Source organism: Drosophila arizonae, chromosome 2 (assembly GCF_054131065.1).
Source record: "Drosophila arizonae isolate 15081-1271.41 chromosome 2, UAZ_ARI_1.0, whole genome shotgun sequence".
NCBI lineage: Eukaryota > Metazoa > Arthropoda > Insecta > Diptera > Drosophilidae > Drosophila > Drosophila arizonae.
This window is the reverse complement of record NC_142922.1, coordinates 18,023,276-18,035,542: the sequence shown is the minus strand read 5'-3', so window position 1 is coordinate 18,035,542 and position 12,267 is coordinate 18,023,276. Positions and strand designations below refer to the sequence as shown.

The 12,267-nt window shown below is 40.8% G+C and overlaps 1 protein-coding gene and 1 long non-coding RNA gene across 2 annotated transcripts; one reads left to right on the top strand and one right to left on the bottom strand.

The window, feature by feature from the left end:
- Positions 1–1,297: 1,297 nt before the first annotated feature.
- On the bottom strand, positions 1,298–2,479 carry LOC149270477 (uncharacterized). Its single transcript, XR_016271273.1, has 2 exons — positions 1,939–2,479; positions 1,298–1,860 (listed from the first exon to the last, which is right to left on the bottom strand). It is a non-coding gene; the product is annotated as an uncharacterized LOC149270477 (long non-coding RNA).
- A 7,642-nt stretch (positions 2,480–10,121) lies between these two features.
- Positions 10,122–11,338, top strand: LOC108621027 (chymotrypsin-1). The gene is made up of 2 exons (XM_018018117.2): positions 10,122–10,845; positions 10,900–11,338. Exons 1-2 carry the CDS (start codon positions 10,159–10,161, stop codon positions 11,077–11,079), a joined length of 867 nt encoding a protein of 288 aa, XP_017873606.1. The 5' UTR covers positions 10,122–10,158; the 3' UTR covers positions 11,080–11,338.
- The last annotated feature ends 929 nt before the right edge of the window (positions 11,339–12,267 follow it).

The window sequence follows — 12,267 nt, the reverse complement described above, 5'->3', positions numbered from 1 at the left end:
TCAAGATTTGAGGAAAAAAGTAAACACACTTCTGGTTCTTAACCCCAGATACATATGGGCCAAATGGACCAGCATCTCTGATCTCTCGAGATCTGCACCCTAAAAGCACTAGAGGGTCTCGACACTCATCCCTTTCTCTTTATGAACTCTTTAACGAAAATTAATTTTTTTCTCGTCTTTTCAACCCAAAAAGGAAATCTTTTTTGTGATGAATGAGTTGCAGCATCTTTGTGGCAAGGGTCGTAAAGGGCTATTTGTTGAGAGGAGAGAAGGTTCAAAGCGGTTCAAGGGGTAAACGGCGCTTGTGTATTGGCACAACAAGTTATTAATTATAGCTGTATGTGAACCTTTGCGGCAGCCCCTCGAGAGGGCAACTAAATATAGCAAAATGATTTCATTGAATGCGGAATTATCTGTTGCCAGCTTATGTCACAAAGTCTACAAATTCCGAATAATTCTTTTTATTTATTTTGTATATTTTTGGTAAATGTTTAATCTTTATAGATTTTCGCTGCTGCTGATAAACAGTTCGTATTTTTGACTGTAAAAATCTCAATATTTTATGGCTACTTCAAGAATAAATAAGCAGAAGCCCGGCGACAGAGAGGCACACGAGAAATTCATTGCTCAACGTGATAAGCGGCGCGGACTGATAAGCATATGCCACAAAAACAAAGATGCGACTAGAAACCGTTAGACGCTGGCAAATGCTGCGTGTGTGCTCCACTTGGCTGTCGCCTGCTCGCCTCCAACTAGAAATTTTCTCATCTCTCTTGCCTCAGCCTCGCTCTCGGCTTCTGCCTCTGCCTCTGCCTTTGTTTCTGCCACTGTCTCTGCAATTGGCCATCTCGCTCGCACACCCAACGAGGCGCCACACAATTGGAGCAGCTGAGGTCTTACAGTGCAAGTCCGAAGGTTAGAGTAGCACACAATTTGATTAGCAAATAAAAAATGAGCGCCAGCCGCTGCACTGCTCTGCACGCGCTCTCACTCACACGCACGTACACACAGCCAAAAGCACTCAAGCAAAAGGGGCGGCGCTCCGCGTGAGCAGGAGAGCGTGTGTGCGAGCGAGTGAGTGTGCGAGTGAGTGAATGAGTGAGTGAGCTGTGGCCTGCTGAGCACCTTAGCAGCGTTTGAGTTTCGTTAAATAATTCTTATTCGAGCTTAACAGTGAGTCGTTTACCAATTGGCTAAATTAACAGCAATAGGAAATGTTAATCAACAGCATTCTTGTTGCTTATGTTTTATAGGAAATAGAGAGTGCAGAATTATAGGAAATGAAAAAACATTCAACTTCATTTATATACATATGTATGTATATGTTAATATATGTGTATATATATAATAAATCATAGCGAATATTTAACAGAAAACTGTTGAATACCAAAAATAAAAGTTTCTTTGGTAGATCATAAATATTGTTCCTGATGCATAGATAAATTTGGATTTGGTGTCCTGCAGAGTGTCAAATTGTGAATGAAAAAATTGTGAAATTCCAATGCGAATTTTCTATTAATTAACAACCTTTCAGAGAGGCATTCGACCGGTATTCATGCAGCCCGCCTCCAGCTCGAAGCTGGGACTGAAATCTCGCCTCACCTCGCCAGGCGTTTGTGCCTGAAATAATTAATGATGTTGGCAACGCGGCGGCGTCTCAGCTTTCTGGCTGTGCAAATATTAGCAAATTATTTTAGTTTTAGAAAATCTCCACACAGCTGAACGAGATGGAGGGAGGAAGAGAGGTAAAGGAATCCTGCTCCTGCTCCTGCTTCGATTCCGGCTCCTGCTGCAGCATTCGCTGTTTACTGTCAGTTTTCTCAACTCTCAAGACAAAGTCGAGCATCCCCTGATGCCCGTCTGTGGGAGGGAGAGGTACGAGGGGCACTAATGATGTTGCTGTGTGGGTTTTCCATTCCATTTTCCATTTTCCCTTACCCGTTGCCCTTGCTGCCAGCAGCATCCATTCATTCACTCCTGCCCGGGACTAACTGACAATATTTGCACTTTTCCGTTTGGTTAAATGTCAACCCGGAGCCAAGGCTCTGTCGTCGGCCTTTAATTGTTCCTCTTGTCAACTACTTCGAGTAATTAAAAACACCTTTCAGCTCAGCTCAGCTCAGCTCAGCTCTGCTCGACTCAGCTCAAGCCAAAGATGTTCCACATTCTGTCTCCCTTCCTCTCCTTCTGCCTCTCTCTTTGTCTCTTCTGATGGCATTCTGTTTGATTAGCAAATTTGTCAAATTTGCCACAGAGAATCAATTTATCAAAGGCTGCTAATGATGGTCGATAGCATCAAAGATATGCGATCAATTACTCCAAGGACTACAAGGGACCTCGAGTCTAAAGACTGAAAGACTCTGATTTATTAAGAAAGCATAGCCGAACTTAACATATCAATGAATAATATATATCTTTGGAGAATAAAAATATATATAAATAAACTAGTTTAGAAAATAATATATGATTCAAAATCAAAGGAAAGGAAAGGAAAGGAAAATACTTTCCCAAATAATTTTCAGTCAAAAACGCATCTCAATCAAGTATTAAGCGAATTCATGAGAATTGCAAAGGAGAGCTGCAGCATTAAATTTTAAAAACTATTTGATTTTTTATGGCGTATATACCTATATCTATATATATAAACTGTAACTGCTATTATAACTACACACTCTATAAATATATATGTATAAACATAATAAAGTTATATTTAATCTACATAATCAATTATTTAACTGCTATATCATATTTACAGCTATATCTATTTGATGTATATGTATTCAGTAAGTGAAAAATGTTGTAAAAAAAAGTGCAAAAATATGTGGAATATATGTACGTATATATATTAACATATGGACATTTCTCCAGAAAAGTATACTTTTCTTGGCTTTTTGTTTAATTATCTTGAAAATGCATCAATTATAATTTGAGTATAAATAGTAAAAAAAAACATATATTTTAAATTTTTACATTATTTCTTTCACGCCAAATATGATTGAGAATCGCAAAGAAAGGCTAACAGAAATATGTTGTCTATCTATGTTAAGAATATAATATAGTTTACTGGCTTTCTCTCTCTCTCTCTCTCTTGCTCTAGCTCTCTCTCTCTCATCCTCCCACTCTATATACATACATATATATTTCTTTATTGTAGGCGCAAAAAGTTTTTAAACGCTTCTTAACGCTCGCTTGGCGCGTTCGCCAAATGCCTGAATAATTAAAACGCAGGACATATGTAAGCAGGATAATAACAATAACAGCCGCAACAACAACAACAACAATGGAAATAATAAACTTTTGCCACGATATGAATGGCAAAATGTTGGGATATATCACATATGCATATGCTTGGCTGGCGCCTGTTGCCAAAGGCAACCATTATGGCTAGATGATGAAGGGAGAAAAAGGCGAGAAGAGGAGTGGAAAGGAGAGGGGGATGTTGGAAGTCAAAGCGCGTAAAGGAGCGAAAGGATAAAAGCCGAATGTCAAAATATGGGCAATAAATGTGCTAAGCAGGCGCAGCAAGATGATACACTTGATACACACACACACACACACACACACACACACACACACACGCACACACGCACACGCATGCTGAGCTGATGAGTTAAATGGCAAATGCTAATGGAAATGTGACAGGCTGAAGGCAGCAGCTGCCTGAAGACCACACACACATGCAGCATACACACTCCCACACCCACACACACACACACTCACAAACTCAGAGAGACGCCACGTGAATTTAGTGGTTCCGGAAACTTGATGGCATTTGGGAGCGAGTTTTATTGCCGTCTTGAAAGTTTGCTTACGCTTGCGAGCATAAATGAAAAGACGCGAATTCAAATTCCTGCTGAAAGCCACCCAACAGGAGGTGAGTGTGTGTGTACGTGTGTGTGTTGTCTTTTATTGTGTGTGCCTGCTGTGTGTGTGTGTGCCAACTAAACGTGCCACAAAGCCAAGTCGCCACCCGTGCCTTAATCTAAATCAGCGCCGCTTGGCACTCCGAAGGAAGAATTTCGAATTTCTGGTGCCTTGGGACGGATTCGCCTAACTGGCGTGTAAATATGAATAGCAATAGCAATTCCCACGGAACATATGTTTGTTTATTCATTCCACTTGCTGTTTGCTGTTTGCTGTCGTTTGGAGACAAACAATTAAAATGTGGATGCGGCTTTAATTGAAAATTAATTGCAACTGTCTTCTGGCGGAGCGCAATTTCCACCTCCTCACGTTTTTCATTAATTCTAATATATTGTATGTATGGGCGCGTGTGTGTATGTGTCTAATTATGGCACAAGTTTGTGTTTTATATCTTGCTTTATAGGAAAAACAAAGATAATAATGTGAGAGAGCTGCCAGATGAGACGAAATGCAAATATAACTTATGAGAATTGCATAGAAGAGCGATACGTATTAAAATGTAAAAATGAGAATTTAGTAGACGAATATTTATATACATTGGGAGTAAAATTCACTGGATTACTAGTCCATATTCACATTAGTAACTCATGAGAATCGCATAGCAAGGTGATGTGTCATAGAATATATGTCAATTTAGGTTAACTTTTAGTGGCAAATGGATTGCACATGTATGTATGTAAATAAATGTATTATATATATAAGTTCAAGAAAATCGGAGTGAAATGTGATGCGATTACTAATGTGGAACTGAAAAGTCTAATGAACATAATTGAAATACTAACAAATATTGTAATGAATATAATAAACAAATACTAAAGAAATACTAAAAAATTTTATTGTCATTATAATAAACAAATACTAAAAAATACGATACAGAATTTGTATAAAAAATTATATTAAAATGTTAATCCAACTTGACATTGAGAAGGATATTTTAATAAATTGAATATTATACATATACTAGACTTGTTTTAAGAGACTTTATATTAACACATGAGAGCTGAAAAGAAGAGAAACTAAGCAGACGAATAAAATATAATGTACAATTGAATATATGTATCATAAATTAAAACTCATACGATCATTTTTAGTTTATAGAGATCGGAGTCAACTCAAGAGGACAAGAAACTTGTGCAAGTGAATAAGAACTCAATTAGAGAGTTTCAGTTTGATTAGTTTGCAGTGGGCATCAGCTATTAGTGCGAATCGAGCCATTCCATTGAGTGGGGTGAGTGCAAATGGAATTTAACCTCGAGCGGGGTGTGGGGCGCAATAAATGAGCAGCTATTGGCTACTGATTGTTGAACTCTTGAACTGCATCGGTACTTAATGGAAACGCAATCAAATAATTGCGCAAAGTGTGCCACAATCAAATATAGCAACAAATTAAGCAACGCCAACACCAAATCCAAAAACAACAACAACAACAGCAGCAGCAGAAGATGAAGAAGAAGAAACTAACTGTCAATGCGGTTTGCTTCTGCCTGCAAATCGATAAATCGACAAAACCGCAACAAAAATCCAAGAAGAAGAAGAAGAAGAAGCAGCTGAAAATAGTTAAGAGACGCGAAATAAGTTATCCGAATGCCCCCCACAACCGGCGTCTGGCTGCGTCCAGAGACCAAAGCGATAAGTTTACAATTGCTTATGACTTCAATTAATCTGTGGAAAGCGCCTACGCGCTGCAGTTCATGGGCGGAGCACAGGGGGGTGGACGAAGAAGAAGAGAAATTGAAATAGGAGAGAAAGAGAAAGAGAGACAGAGTCGAAGCTGAAATACGCTTACTGATAGGCAGCCGAATCGACCTAAGAAGGGTTTCCCTATGTCAAGTCGATTCGATAGGAAAATCAACTCAATTGCCCCTCGAATTCTCCTCCTACTCGCTCCCAGCTAATATATATAATTATTACTATTATATAAACTAAAATATATATATAAGATAAATTGAGAGAAGATATGATGTTTAGCTTTTTGTCTGTTCCAATTCTTTATTTTCCATTTTCCTTAAGGATTTTTATAAATAATAAAAATCATAAGAGAAAACATTGTTAATTGATCTGACTTGTTACCCCTATCCCAATATGATAATTTATTAATTATACCATTTATTAAAGTGACTCGATTTCCATTCACAAGCTGCACAAAAATATTAAAAACGTTAAAAAATTAATATTCAATATAACATTGAACTCTATTCTACTTTAAGCTTTTAGCTACACATAATATACTTTTGTGCAAAAATTCATCACTTGACTTATTTATTTAAATATATTATTATATGTAATATACATATATCTATTACCAAGCCGAATATCCCAATTTCCAGTGTTTCATTTTGTAGTCAATTTCAATTTTATATTATTTCCAATCTATAATAATTAAATAAATATATATGAATTATGCCAGTCGAATACTTACATATGTTTCGATATATTAAAAAAAAAAATATTGAAATTATTTATTATTATATTTATCAAACTAGTAGCAGAAAAAATGTATATACAAATTTTAAAAAATATATATTTAAAAATTTATATACAAAATTAAAAGTTTTTATTTATAAATATTGTATTTTATAATTTTGCAAGCTGCATTGCAAATCTGTTTATATATTCTCAAGCTAGGGTATTCGGCTGCATAGTTCACACACAGAAAATAACAAAAATTAAAAAAAAAAAAGAAAGGCTATACAGGCTAGAATTCTGCACGAAAATAGAAATTGGCAAGAGCTGCGTCTGCGTCTGCGTCTGCGTCTGAGTTTCAGTTTGAGTCTGCGGTTGAATCGGCTTGGGCCCTCGCCTCGTACAGTTGCAGGCGGGCACTGAGGCATCGCTCAGTTCTTCAGCTTAGCTCAGATGCAGACGCAGTCGCAGTTGCAGTTGCCGCCGCAGAACACAATTGACCTGAAATTTCATTGAAGATGCGCGCGGTCTGCGGCCAGGGCCACGGTCAGAGGCACAGTTAGAGGTGGGAGGGGCGGGCGGAGTTGTTGCTATTGTAGATGGGTGCAAAGCTTTGAAATCTATACAAAACGGTAAATTGCTTAGTCATTTGGCCAAGTTGCTGCGTTGATGATGCCACAGCCACAGCCATAGCCATAGACATAGCCATAGCCATAGCCTGGGTCTCAGCCTCAGAGACCTCGACAGGCGCTGCCCGCATCGATGATTGTAATCATGATCATTATAATTATTTGACTTTGGCATTATTATCAAAATGAAATCGCATGCTGAGTGCAATGCGACCCACACCACACCACACCACGCCCTGCACCGCCCAGCAACGCCTTGCCAAAGTCCATGCTCATGTCCAGCATGCAGCTCTCTGGCATTCTCTAGCTTCTCCTCTAGCTCCCTAGCTCTGAGCCCTATTTCACACACCCACGCGAACGATGCTCGTCTGCAGCGCCACCTCCACTTGCCCAGCTCCAGCTCCAGCTGCAGGTGAGCGGGCGAACAGGTAAGGGAACGTTGGTCAGGCTAAAGCTGAAATTGCTTTCTTATGAGCTGAACGCTGAGCACTTCCTATGGCCACTTCGACTTATTTCTTGGGTAATTTCGATGGGAATATAAGAAATTGTGGGAGAATGGAAGAGCCTATTGAGTTAGGATAGGGCGTCGTTTTATGTGCTAACTAAATTGAAATCAGGCCAACTGAAGTTGTCAACTCCTTTCGGTAAGAATGCCATTTTAACTAGCTTAGCTAATCATGCTCATTCTTGTAAGTGAATTGAGTATATTGGTTTTGTGCAATGTCTGTCTTGATAACCGCTCATCTATGGACTTTAAGACCAACTCAAGATCAGACAAATATAGCGCATATATGCCCACTGGGGGTGTGGCAAATCCGAAAAGCCTTTATCTTGCAATTGCGAAAGAGTATTCTGCAGTCGGTGGCACCCAATAGCAACATTCTTACTTGCTTTGATATCTGTATGCCTAGTCTAAGACACGCCTACCATATGATAAGCTAACTGAAAAGTTCTCAGATTTCTATACTATACCTAAGTTTAAATAGTCTTTATAGATACACATTTTGCTGAGGGGGGGGGGGGGGGGGGGTGTTCCGATACTGAGATACGCCTACTCACAGATGAAGATACGCAGTTGCTTAGATACACACAGAGATTGGCCAGGCTACCAATTTCTATATAGCTACATCATATATGTTTATGGTATATTCATGTTTATAGATAAGCATGCCACGCCTACTTCTAGATACTTTATATTTATACATAATAATAGATACGCTTGCTCCGAGCTGCTTATGTGTATCTTTATCTTTATCTTTATCAACAACGCACATATATTACATAAATATAAATTTCTTATAAAATATATTATTATATAGTCTATCTCCCTGAACTAAAGTCCAAGCATATTTGTTTTATTTCTGGCAGTCAATGTTAGATTTAACAATATTTTTTCTACTGCATCAACAAGACATTTATGGACTTAACTTTAGACCCAGTCCTCAGGCCATTGATAACATGTTTATTAATAAATACATTTATTTAAAGCACACTTTTTACTACAGATTTGATTGTGAATAATATGAAATAATTCGCTTTGCTATTGTATATAACATATGTATATATATATTATTAAACAATCTCTACATTCATGGCATATATCTACATGATTTTCCTTATAATTTGCAGCTCTAATTTAATTTGCGCTTGCAATTTTCATAATTCGAATTGATTTCGATCATAGCTTGCAAAAAACTGTTAACACTTTTTCGTTGTCTGCAAAAAAGTGTCTTTCAGTGACACAGGCAAAAAATACTCAGACAGAAAGTGTTTTTGTCGCGTCTGGCTTAGCTCTCTCGCGCTCTGAGGGAGATAGTTGTTTCTGTTTTCGTTTCCTCAAGTCAAACACTGATCGTTTGCTTGAGTTAAATGAAGTAACGGTAAGTTGCGTTTGTATGGGTAATCACGCGCGATTGCTGCGTTCTTTTTGTATGTATGTATGCGTGTATTTACATGCACACGAAGGCAAAAACATTTTCTGCTGAGTTTGTTAGTCAAAGTGTTTCTTGCTGAGAGCTTTGTGTGAGAGAAAATCGTGTTAGTTTTACGCGACACTCATGTGAGTGCGTCACACGAATGAGTCATCGCACTGCGTCTGAGCGAAACAGATGCTGAAGAAAAACAGAGAGTGACGCTCAGAGAGAGACGTGTCTACACAATTTTTTTTGAGTATGATGCGAGAAAGAGAATAAACGAAAAAACGCTCAACTCTCATTTGCAAGCTCTGATTTCGATATCGAAACGGAGCACATGAGCGAGTTAAGTGATTGCAGGTGTGTGCGAGAAATCCTTGGGAGGCTCATTTTCAATTTATGCAGAGACAAATCAAATTAGCCAAAGGAAAACGGAAAATGAGCTCAGATGCGGCACACACACACTCATGTGGGTATGCGTGTGTGTGTGTGGAGCCAGGTGCTCAAATTGCCACAGGTAGAAATAAGTCGCTGCAAGCCGAAATTCAGCTGCAATTGCAACTGCAACAGGAACCACAAGAGGTTAAGCGAGCAAAGTTCACGAACGTGGCACATGTGTGTGCGTGTGTGTGAGTCTGTGTTAGCTGCAACTGCATCTCAATTTCAACTGCAGCTGTGCAGTAGCGAGCTCCTATTTGGGGTCTCGGTCTCGGTCTCGGTCTCGGTCTCTGTGTGGCTGCCGCCGCTTCCAGTCGCTATTCCCAGTTCCAGCTCCAGTCTTCATTTTTTTCTTTAGCCACATTCACTGCGTTTGGAAAACTCTTGACCTTCTCACGCGTCTGCAAAGATTTTCATAATTGTAAGCGCCATTTCATTTATTTTGCTTCTCTTTTTTTGGGCAAGAGAAAAGTTGATTTTGAAATATGATTAGGCGCAACGGAACGTGTTTAAAGTTGGGAAAGTTGATCGATCCCTATATAGGCTCTTGACTGTCAAGTCTATATCCAACTTGATCTCAGCGAGATAAACTTGACTTTCATTGACTAAAGTGCAATAATATTTGATCTGATATTCTTAAGACTGCAACCCTGACCAGAATTATTATCGTATACTTTAGCTATGTTCAACATTTATCCAGATCTGCATAGCATTTATTTAAGTTCGCCTTATCTTGGGCAAATTTATGAAGATCGCGCTGCACTTGCAGGCAGCGCATTCATTGGATTCATTTAGTATAAAAGATAAGGCTCTATGGATTGCCAGATATTCGTAAAGCGCTGACTGACAAAATGCCAACATCGAAATATCAACTGCTCGTGCTGAATCTCTGCCTGGCTCTGCTCAAGACTCCCATAGTTGAGGCGGGCGAGCAATTGCCCTCCCAGCAGGAGCAGGGGCAGGAGCAGCAGCAGCAGCAGGATATCTTTCGCATCAATGGCGGACAGCTGATGAATCAGTCGGTGCCCTATCAGGTCTCCATGCAGATGCAGCGCCGCGGCGGCTGGCGTCACTTCTGCAGCGGCTCCATAGTCAGCGAGCAGCACGTCCTCACCGCCGCCCACTGCGTGGACAAGCTGGAGCTGCAGAGCTTCAGCGTGCTCGCTGGCGTGCTCAACTGGAGGCAGGCCGGCCAGCGGCACAGGATCGTGGCCAAGCACGTGCATCCCCAGTACACAATGAGTCCACGCATCATCTACGACATTGCCCTGCTGCAGGTCAGTCCGCCGTTTCAGCTGCAGCTCGCCGAGATATCCACAATACATTTGGGTGGCAGCGAGCGTATTGGCCGGCGCATACCTGTCCGGCTCACCGGCTGGGGCTCCACACTGCCCAGCAGCACGGGCGCTCAGCTGCCCGATCGGCTGCAGGTGCTCGACTATCAGACCATCTCGAATGAGGAATGCGCCAAGCGAGGCTTTCGCGTCACGCCCAACGAGATTTGCGCGCTGTCCGCGCCGGGCCGCGGCGCCTGCATGGTGAGTAACTGACTCGTTCCACTGAGATTCGCCCCAGCTAATGCGCATCTTCAGGGTGACTCGGGTGGTCCGCTGATCTTGGCCAGCGGAGGCAGCAGGCAGCAGCAGCTGGTGGGCATTGTGTCATATGGCAGCTCCACCTGTGCCCAGGGCAAACCTGATGTCTACACGCGCATCTCCAGCTATTTGCCCTACATCAGCGCGATCCTTAACCAGGACCTGCACAAACAATAAATTCCGCAACGACTTGCACTTTGTCTCATTTCGTTTACTTTTATTTGGTTTCTTGACTCATTTCTTCTTTTATTTTTGTTTTGGCTGCTAATTAAAAATCTTGTTCAATATTCGCCACAGTCGTTGGCCTGGCAGCATCTTCTGCCCGGCCTTAGGCCCAGCCCTGGCTCAGGGTCGGCTCTGGCCCTGGCTCTGGCTCTGGCTCGGCTCCAGCTTGTGGACCATGATAAATGAAAAAAGCAATTTATCGCACATTTAACTCAATTCAGTTTCTTTATGGGCAGCCGAAGCGAGCCGGCGAGGGGCAGCGGCTTCGAGCTGGGGGCACGCCTTACGGGCATTCAGCCAGCCAGCCAGCCAGCCAAGCGGACGGACGGACAGACAGACGGCCAGGCAACTAGTCAGACAGACAAAGTTTCGCTAACACGCACGCTTCACAGACTGCAGTCGGCTGCCCCCTTGGCCGGTTGCATGCCACATGCCGCTGCGTGGAACCGTGGCACGGCTCTTGTAATTCGATATTAGATTTTATGTGCGACAAATACGAAGTGCAAACATTTTTATGTTCCCTCAATTTCTATGCTGCATTCGTATTTGTAGTGGAACCAAAGCGAGAGATGGCCCAAGCAGCTCTCCTCTTCAGTTACATAATTAAGTTCCAAACAAATAATACGGAGCTCACGCTTTTCGATTTGACTGCAACAGATTGGCTAAAAGAGCCCCAGATCCAAGAGCTGAGCTTGCTTCCTGTAGGCAACTCAATTCATTCGCCTTGGAATGAATTAAGTCGAGCTTATCGCAGCCGAAATGTAAATTCTAATTCGTCTATTAATTCTTTTCATTCCATTTGTGTTTCGATGTAATCTATAACTATTTTAGCCCCATAAAGTCTTTGCTAGTTAAATTTATGAAGCCATCCCAATGAATGACGTCTTTTGACAACACGTCAACCAAACTCCCCGAAAGTTTTTATGGCACTTGGAGGCTAGGCTTGGCTTATTCGAATAACATTTCTATTTTAAGATGAGACTCGACTGCTGTTAACTAAAAAGTAGAAATATTTAAGCTGCTTAAATCATATCGAGGTGGCATATTAACTAGTTTTCGATGTTAAAAACTATACATAACTGAATATTTATATGGTTTGTTCTTAGCAGGAGGTATTAGTTATTTCTTGGCTAAAAAGCG